Consider the following 22172-nt stretch of genomic DNA (forward strand, 5'->3'; position numbering starts at 1 on the left):
ATCAGAGAATGAAAGTATGCAAAGTATGATAGGTTAATAATTTCTATATCGTCAAAATTGGCAATTATTCTGATTGCAAAAGTTGCTGAACCTAGTCGCTTTAGAAGATCCAAAATATGAATTTTCCAATCAAGATTCTCATCTATGTGTACACCCAAAAACTTAGTTTACTCCACCCTGTCTACTGGCTTTGTTGATGTGTTATATTTATTGAAGGAACTGTACTTTTTGCAGCAGAAAATTGAATGTAATGTGTTTTTTCAAAGTTTAGAGCAAGCCCATTTGCAGAAAACCAATTATTTGTATCATTTTTAACTGGAGTTTCTTTCAGTGGATTAATAATGATGCTTGTATCATCAGCAAACAGTGTCAGTTCAGCTTCCTGTTTCAGATAGGAAGGGAGGTCGTTCACGTATGTCAAGAACAGAAGGGGACCCACGACTGAACCTGTGGAACACCTAATGTAATTTCACCCCAGTCAGATGAAGTGGCAAACTTGTTTAAATCACTTGACCCATATAAGGAAACTTTTTGCTTCCTGTTCTGTAGGTACGACTTAAACCAATCATACGCTATTCCATTTATACCATAGAACTGTAATTTCTGCAACATAATGTCATGATTCACACAATCAAATGCTTTGGACAAGTCGCAGAAAATTCCTATCGGTGACATTTTACTATTTGAAGACTATTATGTGGACAGTGAAATTATATACTGCTGTCTCAGTGAAACAGCATTTTTGAAATCATTGACATGACGGCTTCCAGTGGCTCCCGACCCCACCTCTTGTCGCATCATCTTTGCACTGAACTTTTTCACTAACGGCAACAAGGACCTTAATCGAACTCATTGTGGAGGAACCGTTCTACACTGACCAGCCAGAACATTACGATCACCAACCTACTACCGATATTAGCCCGTCCGGACGATAGCAGCGTCACCTGCTGAGGAATGACTTGCTAGTCAGCAACACGCGCTGTGCATGTAGTATCAGTGAGCGTGCCGTCCGTGTGTAGTATGGGGCCGAGTGCGATCTATCCGAGTGCGACCGAGGGCAGATGATGGCTCGGAGTCTCGGCACGAGCATTTCAGAAACTGCAAGACTTGTCTGGTGTTCGAGGAGTGCTGTGGTGAATGTCTTCAACATGTGGCGAAACCAAAGTGAGACCACGTCGTGGGGTTCGGCGGCCACCCCTAATTACGAACGTCGGACGTCGTGAGCTGGGCAGAAAGGTAAAACAGGACAGGCGGTGAACTGTGGCAGAACTAACTTCAGACTTTAATGCTGGGCAGAGATCACGTGTGTCTGACCACACAGCGCATCAAAGTTTCCTAAAGATTGGCCTCCGCAGTTGAAGACCCATGCATTTGCCAATGTAAACATCACGACACCGGCAATTACGACTGGAATGGGCACGTGACCATCGGCACTGGACGTTGGCAGAGTGTTGCATGGTCTCGTGAATACCAATAGCTCACTCATCATGCCAAAGGGAGGGCGCTAATCTGAAGTCTTGCAGGAGAACAGCTCCTTGACATCTGCACAAGCTGACGGCAGCTGCATTATGCTCTGTGGTACATTCACGTGGGTATCCATCGATCCAGTGCAGCTCGTGGAAGGCACCAAGACGGCCAAGGAATATCGTATATACGAGGGCTATCCACAAAGTACATTACGTTTTGGAATTAAAAATAAATAAAGTATTGGAATTTTTTTTTATTATATACGGATGAAAGCCACACTTGAATACTACTTTTCTACATAGTTTCCATTTAAATTAAGGCACTTATCGTAGCGATGGACGAGCTTGGAAATTCATTCGTCGTAAAATTCGGCCGCCTGCGCCTTCAACCACGTGCTTACTTCTTCTTGAAGCTGTGCGTCGTCGTCAAAACGTCGCACAGCCAACCACTTGTTCATTGCTGGGAATAAGTGGAAGTCGCTCGGTGCCAGGTCGGGACTGTACGGCGGATGAGGAAACAACTCCCACTTAAAAGATTCGAGAACTTCACGAGTGGCATTTGCCGTGTGGGCCCGGGCGTTGTCGTGAATCAGCAAGATCTTTGAGCCCAACTGTCCCCTGCGCTTGTTTTGTATTGCTCTTCTGAGGTTGTGCAGAGTTTGGCAATACCTTTGAGAGTTTATTGTAGTGCCTCTTTCCAGGAAATCCACAAAAATCACACCTTTTCTGTCCCAAAAGAGGTAACCACGTGGTTGAAGGCGCTGGCGGCCGAATTTTACGACGAAGGAATTTCCAAGCTCGTCCATCGCTACGATAAGTGCCTTAATTTAAATGGAAACTATGTAAAAAAGTAGTATGTAAGTGTGGCTTTCATCTGTGTATAATAAAAAAATTTCCAATACTTTATTTATTTTTAATTCCAAAACGTAATGTACTTTGTGGATAGCCCTCGTAGGTTGCAGACCACTTAAATCCCATCTTGACGTTCATGTTTCCCGACGGGAGTGGCATTTCTCAAAAAGATAAAGCGCCATGTCACAAGGCCAGGAATGTGATAGGCTGGTTCGAGGAACACAGTGGCGAGTTCCAGTTGATGTGCTGGCCCCCGATAAACCAGATCTGAATCAGATCGAATACATCTGGGATGTGATTGTACTTGCCGTCAGAGCTCATCGCCCCTGTCGCCGGAATTTACGAGAATTACGTGACTTGTGTCCGAATAAGTGCTGCCAACTCCTGCAGTGACCTATCAAACCTCATTTCTTCTATGACACGACGCGTCGCCGCTGTTATCCGTGCCAAAGGTGGACATACCGGCTATTAGGTAGAAAGTCATAATATTTCTGGCTGATCAGTGCATACGTCTACAGTGACAGGAACATAGTGATGAACTGAATAAAGGATTTCCTTCACAGTCCAAGTGGTGAAGCTGGAAGAAGTGAGTACTTAAAGCCAACTTATCCTTTTGCAGCACCGTCTCTCGGAAACGTAACTGTGTCACCGCCCAGTTTAATGAACATATTCTCACAGTCAACGAAGTCTTTCGCAATGAAATGATTCATACCCGGCGTTGCCGTTTATACATCTATTACATTAGACAGGAAAAGTACCCCGTGACTGGGATGAATGAAGAAGTAACTACAACCACTCACCTTTCATGATTAGGATTTACTGATACGAGTAACTCAGAGGCATTACTTACAGTTATTAGCATTCATTTGTATCAAACATGGAAATTTTGGAGTCTTGCCTGCACTCCCCCATTACACACACACACACACACACACACACACACACACACACACACACACACACACACATAAATTTCTGCGGACGCCCGTGCTGAGGAGTACTCAAGATGACACTATGAAGGCAGTCAAAGATTGAACATCAAAATTAGTGGCCAGGAAGTAGTAGGAATATCGAACCGTTTGAGATTATGTGCTGTCGAAGGATGTTGGAAATTTGGTAGGGTGACGAGAAATGAGGAGGTTGTCCGCAGAATCGGTGAGGAAAGTGTGTGGAAAACACTGACAAGAAAAAGACAGGATGATAGGACATTTGTTAATATATGAGGGAATCATTTCGCGGGGCCAGAGAGAGATGCAGTGGATAAAATCTGTATTGAACACAAAGATTAAAATATATATATAAAAAAATTGAAGACGTTTAATGCAAGTGATAATCTGAGATTAAGAGCTTAGCATATGAGAGGAAGACGTGGCTAGCCGTCTCACGCCAGTTATAAAACTGATGAGTAAAATAATGAAACTATTTACTCAGTGAGTATAGCCTACAAGTGATTAGAGAGTATTCCAGCGTGATATGTGTAACCAAATGAAAAGATTTGCAGAAATCGATAAAGCAGCAACCAGCGAATGATTAACGTCTATAGGAGGAGGGAAAAAAAAAAAAGAAATCTGCAACAACCAACCAAATAAACAAAGATACTCTACAAAATTGCTGGTTTATGCACCTTTTTTATTTCACAGGTAAACATTAGTGGTTGTTGTTGTTGTTGTGGTCTTCAGTCCTGAGACTGGTTTGATGCAGCTCTCCATGCTACTCTATCCTGTGCAAGCTTCTTCATCTCCCAGTACCTACTGCAACCTACATCCTTCTGAATCTGCTTAGTGTATTGATCTCTTGGTCTCCCTCTACGATTTTTACCCTCCACGCTGCCCTCCAATGCTAAATTTGTGATCCCTTGATGCCTCAATACATGTCCTACCAACCGATCCCTTCTTCTAGTCAAGTTGTGCCACAAACTTCTCTTCTCCCCAATCCTATTCAATACCTCCTCATTAGTTACGTGATCTACCCACCTTATCTTCAGCATTCTTCTGTAGCACCACATTTCGAAAGCTTCTATTCTCTTCTTGTCCACACTAGTTATCGTCCATGTTTCACTTCCATACATGGCTACACTCCATACAAATACTTTCAGAAACGACTTCCTGACACTTAAATCTATACTCGATGTTAACAAATTTCTCATCTTCAGAAACGATTTCCTTGCCATTGCCAGTCTACATTTTATATCCTCTCTACTTCGACCATCATCAGTTATTTTACTCCCTAAATAGCAAAACTCCTTTACTACTTTAAGTGTCTCATTTCCTAATCTAATCCCCTCAGCATCACCCGAGTTAATTTGACTACATTCCATTATCCTCGTTTTGCTTTTGTTGATGTTCATCTTATATCCTCCTTTCAAGACACTGTCCATTCCATTTAACTGCTCTTGCAAGTCTTTTGCTGTCTCTGACAGAATTACAATGTCATCGGCGAACCTCAAAGTTTTTACTTCTTCTCCATGAATTTTAATACCTACACCGAATTTTTCTTTTGTTTCCTTTACTGTTTGCTCAATATACAGATTGAATAACATCGGGGAGAGGCTACAACCCTGTCTCACTCCTTTCCCAACCACTGCTTCCCTTTCATACCCCTCGACTCTTATAACTGCCATCTGGTTTCTGTACTAATTGTAAATAGGCTTTCGCTCCCTGTATTTTACCCCTGCCACTTTCAGAATCTGAAAGAAAGTATTCCAGTTAACGTTGTCAAAAGCTTTCTCTAAGTCTACAAATGCTAGAAACGTAGGTTTGCCTTTTCTTAATCTTTCTTCTACGATAAGTCGTAAGGTTAGTATTGCCTCACGTGTTCCAACATTTCTACGGAATCCAAACTGATCTTCCCCGAGGTCCGCTTCTACCAGTTTTTCCATTCGTCTGTGAAGAATTCGCGTTAGTATTTTGCAGCTGTGACTTATTAAACTGATAGTTCGGTAATTTTCACATCTGTCAACACCTGCTTTCTTTGGGATTGGAATTATTATATTCTTCTTGAAGTCTGTGGGTATTTCGCCTGTCTCATACATCTTGCTCACCAGATGGTAGAGTTTTGTCATGACTGTTTCTCCCAAGGCCATCAGTAGTTCTAATGGAATGTTGTCTACTCCTGGGGCCTTGTTTCGACTCAGGTCTTTCAGTGCTCTGTCAAACTCTTCACGCAGTATCTTATCTCCCATTTCATCTTCATCTACATCCTCTTCCATTTCCATAATATTGTCCTCAAGTACATCGCCCTTGTATAAACCCTCTATATAGTCCTTCCACCTTTCTGCCTTCCCTTCTTTGCTTAGAACTGGGTTGCCATCTGAGCTCTTGATATTCATACAAGTGGTTCTCTTCTCTCCAAAGGTCTCTTTAATTTTCCTGTAAGCAGTATCTATCTTACCCCTAGTGAGACAAGCCTCTACATCCTTACATTTGTCCTCTAGCCATCCCTGCTTAGCCATTTTGCACTTTCTGTCGATCTCATTTTTGAGATGTTTGTGTTCCCTTTTGCCTGCTTCATTTACTGCATTTTTATATTTTCTCCTTTCATCAATTAAATTCAATATTTCTTCTGTTACCCAAGGATTTCTATTAGCCCTCGTCTTTTTACCTACTTGATCCTCTGCTGCCTTCACTACTTCATCCCTCAGAGCTACCCATTCTTCTTCTACTGTATTTCTTTCCCCCATTCCTGGCAATTGTTCCCTTATGCTCTCCCTGAAACTCTCTACAACCTTTGGTTCTCTCAGTTTATCTAGGTCCCATCTCCTTAAATTCTCACCTTTTTGCAGTTTCTTCAGTTTCAATCTGCAGTTCATAACCAATAGATTGTGGTCAGAATCCACATCTGCCCCTGGAAATGTCTTACAATTTAAAACCTGGTTCCTAAATCTCTGTCTTACCATTATATAATCTATCTGATACCTATTAGTATCTCCAGGATTCTTCCAGGTATACAACCTTCTTTTATGATTCTTGAACCAAGTGTTAGCTATGATTAAGTTATGCTCTGTGCAAAATTCTACAAGGCGGCTTCCTCTTTCATTTCTTCCCCCCAATCCATATTCACCTATTATGTTTCCTTCTCTCCCTTTTCCTACTGACGAATTCCAGTCACCCATGACTATTAAATTTTCGTCTCCCTTCACTACCTGAATAATTTCTTTTATCTCGTCATACATTTCATCAATTTCTTCATCACCTGCAGAGATAGTTGGCATATAAACTTGTACTACTGTAGTAGGCATGGGCTTTGTGTCTATCTTGGCCACAATAATGCGTTCACTATGCTGTTTGTAGTAGCTAACCCGCACTCCTATTTTTTTATTCATTATTAAACCTACTCCTGCATTACCCCTATTTGATTTTGTGTTTATAACCCTGTAATCACCTGACCAAAAGTCTTGTTCCTCCTGCCACCGAACTTCACTAATTCCCACTATATCTAATTTTAACCTATCCATTTCCCTTTTTAAATTTTCTAACCTACCTGCCCGATTAAGGCATCTGACATTCCACGCTCCGATCCGTAGAATGCCAGTTTTCTTTCTCCTGATAACGACGTCCTCTTAAGTAGTCCCCGCCCGGAGATCCGAATGGGGGACTATTTTACCTCCGAAATATTTTACCCAAGAGGACGCCATCATCATTTAATCATACAGTAAAGCTGCATGTCCTCGGGAAAAATTATGGCTGTAGTTTCCCCTTGCTTTCAGCCGTTCGCAGTACCAGCACAGCAAGGCCGTTTTGGTTAATGTTACAAGGCCACATCAGTCAATCATCCAGACTGTTGCCCCTGCAACTACTGAAAAGGCTGCTGCTCCTCTTCAGGAACCACATGTTTGTCTGGCCTCTCAACAGATACCCCTCCGTTGTGGTTGCACCTACGGTACGGCCATCTGTATCGCTGAGGCACGCAAGCCTCCCCACCAACGGCAAGGTCCATGGTTCATGGGTGAAGACATTAGTGGTAAGACTACCGAATGCTTAGGCCTGATTGAGTCTCCATTAGCCAACATTTATTTAAAAAGAAAAAAAGAAGCTTTCTGGCGATATGCAATCGCGCCATTCAATACGAAAGTTTTGATCGGAAACTGTACAATTTTTGGAAGGAGAATCAGCATTGGTCGTATTTTTTTGTTTTATTATCCGCAAAATCGATTTTCGGTCACTTAGTGACCATCCTCAGTGCTGTAATATGCAATCAAAATTGGTAGGCACTGGTATCAACAAGCTGAGGATGGTCACTAAGTGACCGAAAATCGATTTTGCGGATAATAAAACAAAAAAATACGACCAAAGCTGATTCTCCTTCCAATTCTATCCACTATTTGGTCGTGGTGCACAGAACACTCCATGGAGCCGCCAATCAATGTACAATTTTTTGTATAAAGATCTAGTGTTCGTTTAGGTCACTGTATTACACTGTCTTAAAAAACCGAAAACTTCCAGAAGTGTTGTAAACAATATCTTGTGGTCTGAAAATGAGGTAAATTGATTCTGCTTACGCTTTCCAGTACATCTGTATCCACTTTCACCTACCATTCTTCTGGTCCAGCATTTTACCTGCTGCTTTAAAATACCTTTTGTGCTCTCTCTGTCGTCACTGAATATCTGCGACCGTGAACCTCATTAGCTTTACCTACGTTCTGTTGAAAATTCGCGCAGTCGCTCCTTCGTGACCTGTTGTCCAAGTAAGCGCGGCCGCGGCCTTTCTGCAGCGTCGTCCATGCCACCCACGCCCTTGACACGTGGCGGGTCTATTGACGGGGCAGACTCTGCTCGGACACAGTGTCGCATTCAGCCGAAAGCGCGCACTGTCATCAGGGCGAACGCCACAACCAGATTTACATCAAAGAGCCACCACAGGTCACACGACGACGAATGCGCCGCTCGCCTTGTCTATGTGGACTCCACCAAACAGCCCACTTGTGGTACGGCTCCACTGTCCGAAGCCGGTCCGGCCATTCGCCTTCAGACCCGCAAATAGCGTGGGCCTCCGCACTTGAGGGATGGGCGACGTGTTAGCGGACACGCGTGTAGGGCAATGTGGTGGCCCGTCTCTTTTGCTACACATCGACAAACGTAATGCCATTGTGGGTTGGGAGATCCCAAATTAGTAGTCAATTCACGTTATTGGAAACGTTTCAGTATTTTGACAAGTAATACGTTTACTTCAGTCACAATATTTTTTCCTACTTAAAATGTTTAGGTGCCACAGATACTTTTATTTCTGTTTACACGAACAGAATAAATCTGGTAACAAATAACTGCTCGACAAGTTGTATGGCTTCTTTATGTAATGAGCGAGATTTCCCATATTTGTTAGCCTAATACGTGACTCAAACTATTCTCAACAAAAGGTCGCTTCGTTACGAAAGACTAAAATAGCTATGAAGTCGAGATTTCGACCGTTTTTGCAGCGGTCTCTTCAGGTCTGCTACACTACTTAGTCTACTAGCGTTGAAAATGACGGATGCAAAGGCGGTCGAAACGTCGGCTTTATAGATATTTCAAATCTTCGTAAGTATTTTTTTTTTCAAATTACACTATATCGACTTATTATGTTTCATGTGTTTATGTAAACTAAAAGCCGGCCGAAGTGGCCGTGCGGTTAAAGGCGCTGCAGCCTGGAACCGCGAGACCGCTACGGTCGCAGGTTCGAATCCTGCCTCGGGCATGGATGTTTGTGATGTCATTAGGTTAGTTAGGTTTAACTAGTTATAAGTTCAAGGGGACTAATGACCTCAGCAGTTGAGTCCCATAGTGCTCAGAACCATTTGAACCATTTGTAAACTAAAATAGAAGGAAATTTTCTTCTTTCGCAAATCTTTTAATTATATACTAAAATTTATCATTTGAGTCATGTTGTAAAACAATAAAAATATTTAATCAGTCGAAATGTAGGTGCAAATTTCGAAATTATCTCAGATGACTCCCTACTGACAAGTATGTCCATTTTTGAGCAAAATACTGCTGTTAAAAATATCTCTAAGCCAAGAGCTACAGCCACTAAAATGCCTTTTACTAACGCTGGGCCGACCGCGGCCGAGCGGTTCTAGGCACTTCAGTCCAGAAACACGCTGCTGCTACGGTCGCAGGTTCGAATCCTGCCTCGGGCATGCCTGTGTGTGATGTCCTTAGGTTAGTTAGGTTTAAGTAGTTCTAAGTCTAGGGAACTGATGACCTCAGACGTGAAGTCCCATGGTGTTTAGAGCCATCTGAACCATTTGAACTAACGCTGGCATTGTCTCGCACTGCAACTTTTCCTTCGCAAAATATGAACGTTGTTTACTATGGACGACTGTTAGCTCTAGATGTGTGCGTTGTTGATTGGAAAGAAAGAATATGAATCACGCTGGAAGTATACATGTTGCTCGTCTCGAACAGCACCACGGAAAGTGCTAAGTTTAAACACTCCGAACCGACGGACGGATAAACATTGAAAGCGTATTCTCGTTCCGCTTCACAGGACACTGTGGATTAGAGCTCAATCAACGTATAGTCATGATCTTTATTAATAACTGTTCTTCTCATTGGTTAAATTCTAATGGCGAATTTTGGAACAGACTACTGGTGTTATCATATGAAGCTTTAATATTAAGAAAGGTGCTGTTGATTAGAGACAGTTCTGTGAGAGACTTCTGCCAAGCAGCGTGTAAATCCCTATTTCTGTATGGAAGGAGTGCCCAACTCACGGCCTGTGGGTCGCATGCGGCCCAAAGCAAGTATCAATGCGGCCCAAGAACTGAGCATCTATCACACGACCTGTCTTCTTCCGGTGCCAGAAATTACACGACACAAGGGTGATTACTACGCAACCCTGGTACTCTACCTGCATTAGGTATACACTATGAATTTAGCACGTCAGACTTTCGCGAGGTCGGTCTCCAGGCCACGCTTGAGATCCTGTCTGACGCGGGCAGTGCTACTCTTCTGCAGTGTTGTATAACCGCGCCCGAAAGCAGCTGCTGGCAAAATTTAAAAAAGTAAATAATAGGTTGTACATGGGGACGAGATCGTTCCCTCTATAACTACAAAGGCTTACACAATGTATCCTACCTGCGCCAGCGTAACGTGGATGGCGAATCTTCCAACATTTTATAACCATACAAGTCCGGGAACACACAAATTTCGCTTCGCCTTCTGCACTCTCTTCCTTTTCCTACATAAGTCCTCCGCCAGGTGATACATTCCATCAGACATTCTCCCAAATACTACAAATCTTGTCAACCCACAGGTCAGAACCCCATTGTCTTGTTGAACTTTTCCAGAGCTAGACTGTTGCCTCTTCTGTACCAGTAACCTTAGCCTTACCCTCCACCACACCCATCACACTGTGCCCCAAGAACAACTAACTCAGAAATCTGTCCTGACACCCACCCTACAACCCATAACTGTAATTTTCGTACCCAGTATTACTAGTGTGTCACAGTCAGGTCGTTTAAATATCTGGGCGGAACACTGCAAAGCGATAAGAGGTGGAACGAGCATGTGAGATCTGTGGTAGGGTAGGCGAATGGTTGACTTAGGTTTATTGAGAGAATTTTAGTAAAGAGTGCTTCACGTGTAAAGGAGACTGCATATAGGATGCTGGTGCCACCTATTCTAGAGTACTGCTCGAGTGTTTGGGATCCGTACCACGTCGTATTGAAGGAAGACATTGAAACAACTCAGAGGCGGGCTGCTAGATTTGCTCCCGGTAGGTTCGAACAACGTGTTCTGGAGATGCCTTAGGAGCTCAAATGGGAATCCCTGGAAGGAAGGTGGCATGCTTTTCGAGAAACACTATTGAAAAAATTTAGGGAACCAGCATTTGAAGCTGACTACTGGACCATTCTACTGCCGCCAACATACAGTGCACGTAAGGACCACGAAAATAAGAAACGCTGGCGCAGGTATAGACAGTCGTTTCTTCCTTGCTCTGTTGCGAGTGGAACAGGAAACAAAATGACAAGTATTGGTACATGGTATCATCCACCACTCACCATACGGTGGCTTGTGGAGTATCTGTGTGGATGTAGATTTAGCTAAACTCTAGCCCCAATACCCTTATATCCTTTTCCTTAGAACAGTGCTGTAGTACCCTAGCAGGATCCTAGCCAGCATACTTTCCTAGACTAACCATCACTTTTTGATCACATTTCCCAGCTCAACATTTCGACCCAACCTCCCTCCGCCACTCCCTATCCTCTCTCTCCCAGACATAGCTATTCATAATAACCCAATCTTGACATAGCTATACATAGTAATCCCATCATCTGTATTCACGACCATCATTCAATCCCCCTTTAGTATTCTCAGAATACTTACTGTGTGTGAGCTGAACTGCAGAAGCAGCATAGTCATCCACACAGCAGCATCCACCACACAATCGCAACGTTTTGTTTAGGAAAATTCCTTTAATGATCGTAGTCTACATCAATGTGCATTCTGGACCCTGCTGGTGATTGTGCTGTCACAGACTGTACTGTGTTGCGAGATTTCATGTGTGCGTTCTTTGGACAATTTATCCACACTAACGGCCATGCTGGTTTTGATCATAATAGCTGTGTCTGTAACTCGATTTCAACAAAATGGTAATCTCCTATACTTACTTGAAAGTGCTCTAATAAATACACTAGCCTAAAAAAGTATTCGTCATTGCAAGGATGTCATGAGGTAGTAAAAGCACTGGCAGTCACAATGACGCACGACAACTTAGCAGTTGTTGACAACTCATGGAACTGATAGAGGAAGAATATGAGAAATGCATATCCCACTCAATGGTGTCTCAAATAGCCAGAAGAACACAGTACTCTCACTTTTGTATAGTGTTCATAGAAGAATTTTCAAACATTCTAGGAATGGCAGACTAAACCAGTGTCTTGTTTCATGTAATTGTGTCCAGATACACACTAAATTTGTGCTTCACTATACGATCCACATGTGACAGGCATTCTAAAATATATCAGATACTGAACTAACAACCACTTATGTGCATTCTCCATCATGACATCTGAGTCAGACGAGCTGAAAGTTTTACCACAACGGCTGTTTCTGCCTTCCTGGAGATAGCAAGAACACATTTACGGTAATCTGCTTGCTCACTGTCGATGAGTCTATGGATTTTGGTAAAACTTGTTTCAGTTAAAGAATACAGTAAAGAAAACAGATATACATTAACAACTAACAGACTATGAGAAAGAATTCTGGAGCAATACAAGCAATGTTACTCTTTAATTTAGAAACAGCATATGATGAGAAAAAAGTATTCTTTTGCCAGAATTGGCAAGAACAGTGGAGAGGGCCTTCAGCAGCTAGTGGGAGCGTGATGCTAACAGAATGAAAAACTGACATAGGTACTTACATCGTGAGGCTAGAATCCATTTAACACTATTTTTGGAGAAGGTCGTACTGATCAAATAATACGTCATCCATGAACAAAGTTATTTTGTAAGTACATTTTTGATGATGGTTGGTAAACAAATCAGGGAGAAATTCAATCCCAGTATTTAGAGTGGTTCTCTCATCAACTTTTCTATCCAACAAATTAGTTATTATCAGAAGAATGTTGTTGTGATATTGATCATCTTGTGTGTTCTTGAATGGACATAAGAAATTTGATATGGGAGCACATAGTAAGCCACTGCAAAATACTTATCGTGAACAGTAGACCGTTACATTTCCTTTACATCGAAATCACGAAAAACTGAATCCTGATGAAGTGGCTATGTCCTCAACGTTTGTAGCCAAAATGGTTAAGTCTACTTGTGCATGGATACTCCAGTTTCTATCCTGCCTTTGGAAGATGAGCAAGAGGTTCTTATCATGAATCCATGTGATATCATCTTCCATTAATTCCATGCTTCCCCAAGCATTGGACACCAGAACTGCCTAAATGACGTCGCATCACAAGTACTTGCCACATTTATCCATGCAGTACATTTGACAGTTATCAACAGCTTGGAGCAAGGAAACACTAAACCATCTACACTAGAACCGTTCCCAACGCGGCATTGGGGGATTCTTGAAACAGTCACTGAACCCTCGTTTCATGAGGAAGAGTCTGAGCCAGATACATTGGAAGACACTGCAATTTAGTCACATCAGTCACTGTGGCTAACGTAGTAGCTACAAAATACAATATAATTATATTGCCTTTGGGCGCACGAACGCGTGCTGCAGATCATCATCTGAAAACATGTATGCTGTTTGTGTAGACTTACCATCAATGTCCAGAGCCTCACAGCGCCACACCTGCCCAAAGCAGCCCTCTCCGAGGATGTTGAACACCTTCAGGCGATGGCGTGGAAACTCCCAGCGGTCAGCAGGTTTAGCGTTGGACAGCTACGGAAGACATGTCTCACGTTTCTTACTGGTACTTCAAAGAAAACCCTCTGGTTTTTAAATCTTAGGCAAGTAAAGACAGCATTAAAATCACTCTGATGTATAGCCGTGTCATAATATAAAACATGTTACTTTCTCCCACATACGTCTCGGGTAATGATCACAAGGAGAAAATTTGAGAAATGCAGATGCTTACCGACAATCATTGTTCTCACACACTATTCGTGAGTGCAACAGGGTTGGAGGGCTCAGTGGTACAGAAAGTACCCTCTGTCACATACCACTAGATGGTCTGCGAAGTATGATGTACATAGAAAATAGCATTAGTCTGTTGCATCAGTTCGTAGCTTTTTCCCACAAGTTTAATAAATTTAACAGAGACTTTAGTCATTAATAATAAATTCTCCTTCAGTATTTATAACAGTCTGCCAATGCTAGTGTTTTTTATTAGTCCTACAGAATGCAGGAGTGCATTATCCTGGAGTAGCATCACGTCGTGCAATCTTTCTAGCCGTTTATCTTGGTTTGTATCTGTAAGACATCTCAGTTGTTGACATTTACTGTCAACAGTGATAGTTACACTTCCGGGAATCAATTCATAGTACATGACACTGTCGCTGTTCCACCAGATGCAAAACATTTTCTTTTATGGATGCATGCAAGCATCTGTACAGGGAGTTGGTGCTTTGGGCTCAACCATTCCTTTCTTTTCCTTACGTTAGCATAAAGATACAATTTCTCGACACCAATAACGATACATGAGAGGAATGGTTAGCATTGTTCACAAGCCAACTGATGACGAGTAAGTAGAGTTGCACGTTTGGCAACCTGCGATTTATGTGATTTTGGCTCAGAGCATGCGGTACCCATACACCTAACTTTTGATCCTTCCCCAGTTCATGTAAATGTTGCAGAATGTTGGAACAATCGCAGTGAATCACGTCTGCTAGTTCTTGAATACACTGATGTGAACCATTGTGGATTAATGTCTCCAAACGATCTTCATCAAACCTCTAAGGTCTTTCTGAACATAGAGAGTCACTAACGTCAAAAACCTCATTCTTAAATTAAGAAAACTATTTTATGGCACTATCCCCATACAAAGTGCAAATGTTTTTGGCTGCCTCCACTGCTGTCAGGCCGCTACTGAACTCAAAGAGAAAATACATCTGAAATGTTCCCATTTCTCTACTTGGCACTCTATTTTCTAGTGTCCACAGCTACATAATCGAAATGACAAAATACGAAAACTCAAATAGCAACAGTGAACTACACATAAAAACTGACAATCAATAAACAAACTCATAGTAACTGTTATACCAGCATGCAAAACAAAAATGCTACGAACTTAAGCACCAACCTAACAAAATATTAAATCAGTGAATTACCAGTTTAATACGTTATAATTACAAACAAGAATCTAACAATAAACATCTACAGAGGAATGGAACGTCTGATAGAGCTCAATCTTGGGGAATAGTTTGGGTTCTGAGAAACGTAGGAACATGTGAGGCAATATGGACCCAACGACTTAGTTTGGAAAACAGTTCGAAGAAAGAAAAACCAGCATCAGTAGATTTAGCAAAAGGTTAGGAAAGCGTTATCTTGAATAGGCTCTTCTATATGTGAAGTTATCTCTGATAACTCTCCTTCTGGAGAAGGAGCAAAGGTTATTTACAATATCTGCAGAAACCAGACAACAATCCTAAGAGTGGAACAAACTAAAATAGGGGTTGTAGTTAAGATGGGAATGATATATATTTACCACCTATAACTTGCACTGAAGCAAATACTAAAGAAAACCAAGGCATAATTTGGAAAAGGAATTCAACTTCTAATGCAAGAAATTAAAATGTTGAAATAAGCCAATTACAATGTAATTCTTTCAGAAACATCAATTTAATCATAAGATCGCAATGTACAGCTTGTTCCAAAGAGCTCATAAAATGACAACAACAAAGATAAACAATGGTTACCGTGTGTAGTAGAATTAAGACACGGCTAGGTAATTACATTAGGAAGCGAGATACTAAAAGCTTGAGATGTGTCTTGTTACTTGGGTAGCAAAATAGATGACGATGGCACAAGTAAATGATATAAAGTATAGACTGGCAACAGCAAGTAGAGCTTTCCTGCAATTGACAAAAAATTACTGGATGGAGTAAGAAATTAAGAGTAATCGACCAGAGGGCCCTGAAGCACAATGCTCATGTAAAACCATTGCTGGAAAAGATGATGTCAGGTTGAGCTTCATTGGGAGAGTCTCAAGAAAATGTAATCCACTGAAGAAGATTGCTTACAAAAAAATCTTCGATTCTTCAGTATTAGTCATTAATCCTTAGCAAATCAGACTAATGGTAGATATAGGAGAGATCCAATGAAGAGCACCAAGTTTTGTCTCAGAATCATTTACCAAGTGCACAAGCACTATGGAGAAGCTGAAGAAACTCTACTGGCAGATGCTATAAGAGAGACATTGTGTATCACGGACAGGTTTACTCTTTCAATTCAGCATGTTTGCATTCGAAGAAGAGTCAGGGCAACATCTTACTTTCTCCCACACAAGTCTCGGTAAGTTGCCAAGATGAGCAAATCTGAGCTGATATGGAGGTTTATTCTCATTCTATCCAGGCATCATTTGCTAACAGAGCACTCAAAGAGAGGTGGGAGCAATGATAGCGGTAACAGATTGGAACATCAGCCATACACCATCAGGTGCCTTCCACAGTAGGGACGTAGGTGTGGAAAATACTCTTCATGCTCCTGCCATGCCTCCTCATGAAACCACTCTGGCACCGTAACATTGGGATTGGATAATTTGCCACAGCGCTTCCTTCTGGTATCGGAGGCAGATGGAGGAGTTGGTATATACTGACCTGTGTCGTGGGGTGTGGTTCCTCGCCTTCGCGGCCCTCGTAGCGGTTGCTGTGGGCTCGTGGTCCCCTCCAGTGGCCGAGTGCCATGGGTTCCTCAAGCGGCGCTCCAGAAACAGACACCTCTTTCCTCTGCAACACGAGATACATCCAGTTTAGCTGTTGGCAAAACACTCATGCATGTGCACATAAACAACCAATACTTACCCAACAATTGTTATTGTAAGAAAATGCATGGTCATAGCCATTAATGAACTGGTCCTAGAGTGAAAAACATACCCGAATATCTAGCATGCTCACTGATACGACATGCACCGTGTGTGTGCCTGACTAGCAGACATGCCTCAAGGTGACTAAGTGTACTGTACTGAGCTGTGAGAAATTGAGGTAAAACACATCCAGATAAAGTCTGTATACCGTGTCAATGAACACTGGTCTGGCTGCCCAGTCAAAGTATGGTTTTCAGGTGGTTTTCCACAAATGCTTAGCTAAATGCTGGTATGTTTCCAAAAACACTAATAGTTCAAATACGGGTGCACACCGCCATGATCCACAGAAGAATGTTGAACGTTAGAACAAATTATGATTAGCATACAGGACTTGGATCCGGCCACAGAAATACTCATATAACAATTGTCAAGTCCAGAAGGAGCAATAATCGGTAATGTATGAGAACGAAAAAATGACATTGGGTCTGACATAACAAACAAGTGATGGATCCAACATGTGTGACCTTCATTTTATGCTACCCTTCAATGAAAGTAGGATAACACCAAGAAAAAAATGGAGAAAAAGTAAGTGTGGAAAGCGAATTCATTTGACCAACATACTTTAAAAAACATCCACTGTTACAAAATTGTGGGAATAGACAATGTCAATGACCATTCCTGTGTCTGGCTGATTTTAACAGAATGATAGATAATGCAGAGAGAATGGTGATGAGGGGAAAATTACAGTAGCAACACACCATTCTGTTCCCATTATGTACTTTTATTTCACCAGATATGCAATACTGAAATGAAGTTTGACTATTCTGCATTGTAATACAGCACACCTATCAGCTACCGGGTTTTGAAAAACAGATCAATAACACATGTATACTTTTCAGGTTAATGAAGCTACTAGTTTCTGGAGACATGAAACAATAATTCTTCGTGGAAGATTTTTGGTGATCAAAAATTTGTTAATGAAGAAAACATGTGCCTTTGATTGTTGATGTCTTTTATCCTGCTCATGCAGCAATGACGCAGAAATAAGGCTAAACCATCTACATCAAGCCCTCGAATGACACATTGGATAATGACTACATTCCCAGTTGTGTACATCCCAAGCAATGATACTGTCTACAACTAACAAGGCATGATGTGAATTTGGATTGACAAAAGAGAACGGGCAAATGTTTCAATTAGACGTTAAATGTCTGTGTTCGCTCGTCCTTTTTATAAAAGCGATATGTGATTTCCCTTCTGTTCCTCTTTTACTCTGTAACTGGCTTGTTTGGCTTCAGTTATTTATTGTTCTTCTACTACTACTGATTGTTTTGTAAAACGTTAACAAAGTCAGTAAGTATTTTCTCTTTATTTTTTTCTTTTCTCATTTCTCTTCTCTTTGTTAACTTTCTTTATTTTGGATTGTAATGATTCTGCATTTACAGACGAAATACAATGTATTATGTAAAATCAGTACTGTTATTTCTTGGGTAATGTTAATTAGTTTTATGTATCGAATTTCATTGTAGTTTTAGGAGCTTCAGTCCATTATGAAAACTAATATCTGTGAATAATGTCACTAAGAGTGTTGAAAAGAGATGGTGAGCTATGCTTCTTCACAGCTGCAAGACCTTCCTTTGGGACAGTTAACTGTCTATGGTCTTACCTGGTGTGCTCAAAACTGTATTGGAATCTGTGAGAGGACCGAGTTCCGGAATGGTTTAATTTTGATGAAGCGAAAATAAACAAAGCAGACTGCACATCGCAGTTGGTGCCCAGGCACCTTAATGCTGCTGTATGTTATGTCATTGAGTAATTGTCCAGGATCTGAAATCTCTTCCTCTCTTGCCTCCTGTTCACTTCCACATACACTTCTAAGACTTTTGTAAGCCCTTCATTCCTCCTGTTCTTTCTATTATTCAGAAACTGCATCTGCTCTCTCACTCTTGCTTCTCAGGCCCACCTTATTCTTTACACTATCCATCCACGAATCCTTTTTGTTCTCCTCATTTCAAATTCTCTTATGTTGTGTAATATTTGTCCATAGAGAGTACAAGTCTTTAATGTCTTCTGCTACTATGTACTCTGCATGACAAAAAGCATCCAGAAGACATACTTAGATGTCACTGTAATTTCGTTCACATATGCAGGTACATAAACGTCTGAGCTGCAAACCTCTTAACAGGCAGAACATCCACCAAAGCGCAAAAAATGTTGTTCATGTTTAATGTTGTTACTAGGCCTGGTAGGGTATACAAGGAGCATCATGAATAGCATCAGATGTTGAGTGATTGCTGTAAAGGAAATGGAGATGCTGTGTACTCATGTGAGAAAGCATAGTCAGCAGCTGACAGAATTTGAAAGAGTTTCATTGTGGGGCTCTATTTGGCTGGCTGGTTGATTCTTGCAATATCCAGATTTGTGGGGCATTTCGATGTATAAAATGATATAAAACAACTGTGACTGCTTGTGAAGCATAGAAGATAAGAGTAAATGTGTAACTTAGTTTATGAATGTATTTTCTCAAAGACTTATTAATGTCTCCAATATGGACTGTGATACATGTGACTTTGTAGATGAAAGTTTGCAAAATACATTGATGCAGTTTGATGCTTTGTTCCAGTGCGATTTGTGTGATTACATAAGAATAATATGCAATCCCAAAATTGGAATTTGACAGAGTATTTCATACAATTGAGAGCACAGCCATATCACTAGTTTCTTGCAGCCTCACCCCAAGAATAATGGATTCGCGACCATAGTGCTACATCTGTGCTGGACAAGGACTTTTTTTACAAAATATCAGGTTGCTGAATCTATACAGAATCTCAGTGTTCTCCCTTGATGTGGCAAAATACTCTTAACCTCAGCTCCTCGCATGTTCTACATTTCTAGTACAAATGTGAACACTTAAATGTTACCTGTGGTAAAATAGAGAAGGTAAAGTATAAATGAAAATGGAGGGTGTGTGTTGCCCTGGATACTGATTGAATTTCACCACAATCAGTTGTTCATAAGGTTTCAGTCACTCTGATGGCCTTCCACCCCTTTCATATCATTTATTGTACTGTGATAACTGGGATGCATGAACTGTGTTCAGTGATGAATCTCAAGTTCTGCAGTACCCTGGATCACCACTGTCAGTGAGTACAGTGGTGACCTGAGGAGAGGTACCATTCTTCCAATGTTTTGGAAAGGTACAGCAGTGTTACTCCTAGTGTAATGGTGTATGTTGCCATCGGGAATAATTTCAAGTTATGGCTGGTAGTGACTGAGAACGCTGATGGCACTGCAGTACATCATGGACACCCTTTGTCCTCATGTGATAGAAAGTGCCATATTGCACACGGACACTGCTCATCTACACGTCATGTGTCCTGATGAACTTTCAGCCTGATTCTGAAGAACTTCCATGGCCAACAAGATTCCCAGATCTGTATCCAACAGAGTATGTGTGAGACCAGCTCAGATGTCAACTTCATCCCAATGCCTTTATCCACAATATCTAAGACCTGTTACAGATATCTTGCATGAGGGAAGGATACAATGTCATTATAACACATTCTGAACAGAATCAGTGCATGCATCCATGCCAGAGGGGGTGCCATATCATACTGGTAAGTGGACTTATACTACCAAGTTCTTTTTAAATTTGCCTATTTTTTAATCTCTGAAACAGTTACATACCCTGTCAACCCTGTCAAGTTTGATTTTGTTTCCTCCTCCCCGTCTAGGTGTTCCCCATTTTTTGTCAAGCTGTGCTTGGTACCTTTGATAATCATCAATTCTCAGTCCTTTTTTATTTTATTTATCACTTTTGGTTAGTTTTGGGTGCCTTTAATGCAAATTCCATGTTAGGTGGATGGCTTTTTTATCCAAATGAACATTTCTCTATTTGAGCCTGAATACCTGTGTCTTCAGTGAATCCAGGCAGTTGTCACCTGTTCAGCTTTGGCTTGTATCTGTGACAGTATGCTGACAGAAGATTAACAATGTCTTTTAACTAACTTGTGAATGCCATTTTCTAAATAGGGTAGCTTAATTCAGGGCAAGATTAGCCAACAAGCTAAACAAAATCATTCTCCTAGCATAGAGCAAGATAGTGTCATTTGCCACAGTATTTTTGTTTTTAAGTGCACAGCAAACAAAAATTGAGAATGTAATCTGAAATTGGGGACAAAAGTATTACAGCGTAGAAATGAACATAAACAGTCATGAGGAATGTTCTGAAATGAAGAAGCAATTTTTATTAGAATACCTGAAATGTTTCTATGGAGTAATTTCAGAAAAAGTTACACTGTTGTCATATGCTAAGGTTATTACCAAGACTGGAATATTATCATAAGAGATTTCACATTCCCAGTTTCCTGCAGACACAGTTCTGCTCTGGTACGGATAAGGTGTTTACCACAGCGTGGGAATGAAATGGCACAGCAATTAGAAACGCAGTGCAAAGTTGAAGTATTCAGGACAATATGAACCTTGTGGGTGAAACATCTAAATGGCAAAAGTAATGAGTAAGGCCAAGGGACTGGGATATGACGTGATAAAGAGGAAGTGCAAGGAATGGAACATTTTGCAGCGGTAAGGATAACATTTGTGAGATATTCCACCTAGTTATCACAACTGGGGAAATCTTGTTCTTTGAAGGTCACCAGGGACGAGTAAAGCTGCCAGTCAGCCTTAGTAAGATGCCATTTGGGCTTGCACAGGGATGGGGTATGAGTCAGCAAACAGATAGCACACAGGAAATGGTATCTTGAGTAGGTGTCAGAAAGAATGGACCACTCACGACAATGGGTCAGTTGGGAAGTGCAGAAGGATAGGTCCAAATGGGAATAGGTGTGGGAGGAGTCAGAAAGGAAAGTGGGTGCTCCAGAGTTAAGGTAGAAGAGGTTAAGTTGGTTAAGAAGGTCAGCCAAGACGGCACCTCTCTGACAGGTCCTGGGAGAACCTCAAAGGGGATGATGTACATTAAAGTCACCAAGTAGTAAAAATGGGGGAGGTATCCACCCAATGAGCTGAAGGAAGCCTGCCCTGGTGACATCAAATGACAGAGGAACGTAAATGGTACAGAGAGAAAAAGTCAGGAAAGAAAAGGCATGCTGCAACAGCTTGAAGATGGATGGTCAAGGAGATGGGTTGACTACGAGTGTCATCCCGTAAGATCAGCATGACACCCCCATGAGAAGCAATGCAGACCTCAGGGGGAAGGTCAAAATGGTAAGAAATGTGAAAGTTCAAAGCGGTCACGAGGGTGCAATTCCGTTTCCTGAAGGCAGAGTACAAAGAGATGCTGTGATGCTAAAAGCAGCCATAAATCCTCTTTGTGGGACCGAAGGCTGTGAACATTCATTTGAAGGAGAGTCTTGATGAGGAAGAGATGTAGGAGTGAAACTTCCTGGCAGATTAAAACTGTGTGCCTGACCGAGACTCGAACTCGGGACCTTTGCC

General features: G+C 41.5%; 1 protein-coding gene across 1 annotated transcript in view; it reads right to left on the reverse strand.

The window, feature by feature from the left end:
* LOC126246492 (tyrosine kinase receptor Cad96Ca) overlaps positions 1-22172 on the reverse strand; it is a 527884-nt gene that overhangs the window by 132604 nt on the left and 373108 nt on the right. Inside the window, exons 5-6 of the mRNA XM_049948399.1 lie at positions 16513-16641; positions 13516-13636 (exon numbers count right to left, since the gene is read on the reverse strand). Coding sequence (XP_049804356.1) covers positions 13516-13636; positions 16513-16641 — 250 coding nt within the window. The remainder of the gene's footprint in view (positions 1-13515; positions 13637-16512; positions 16642-22172) is intronic.

Source organism: Schistocerca nitens, chromosome 1 (assembly GCF_023898315.1).
Source record: "Schistocerca nitens isolate TAMUIC-IGC-003100 chromosome 1, iqSchNite1.1, whole genome shotgun sequence".
NCBI classification, from domain to species: Eukaryota; Metazoa; Arthropoda; class Insecta; order Orthoptera; family Acrididae; genus Schistocerca; species Schistocerca nitens.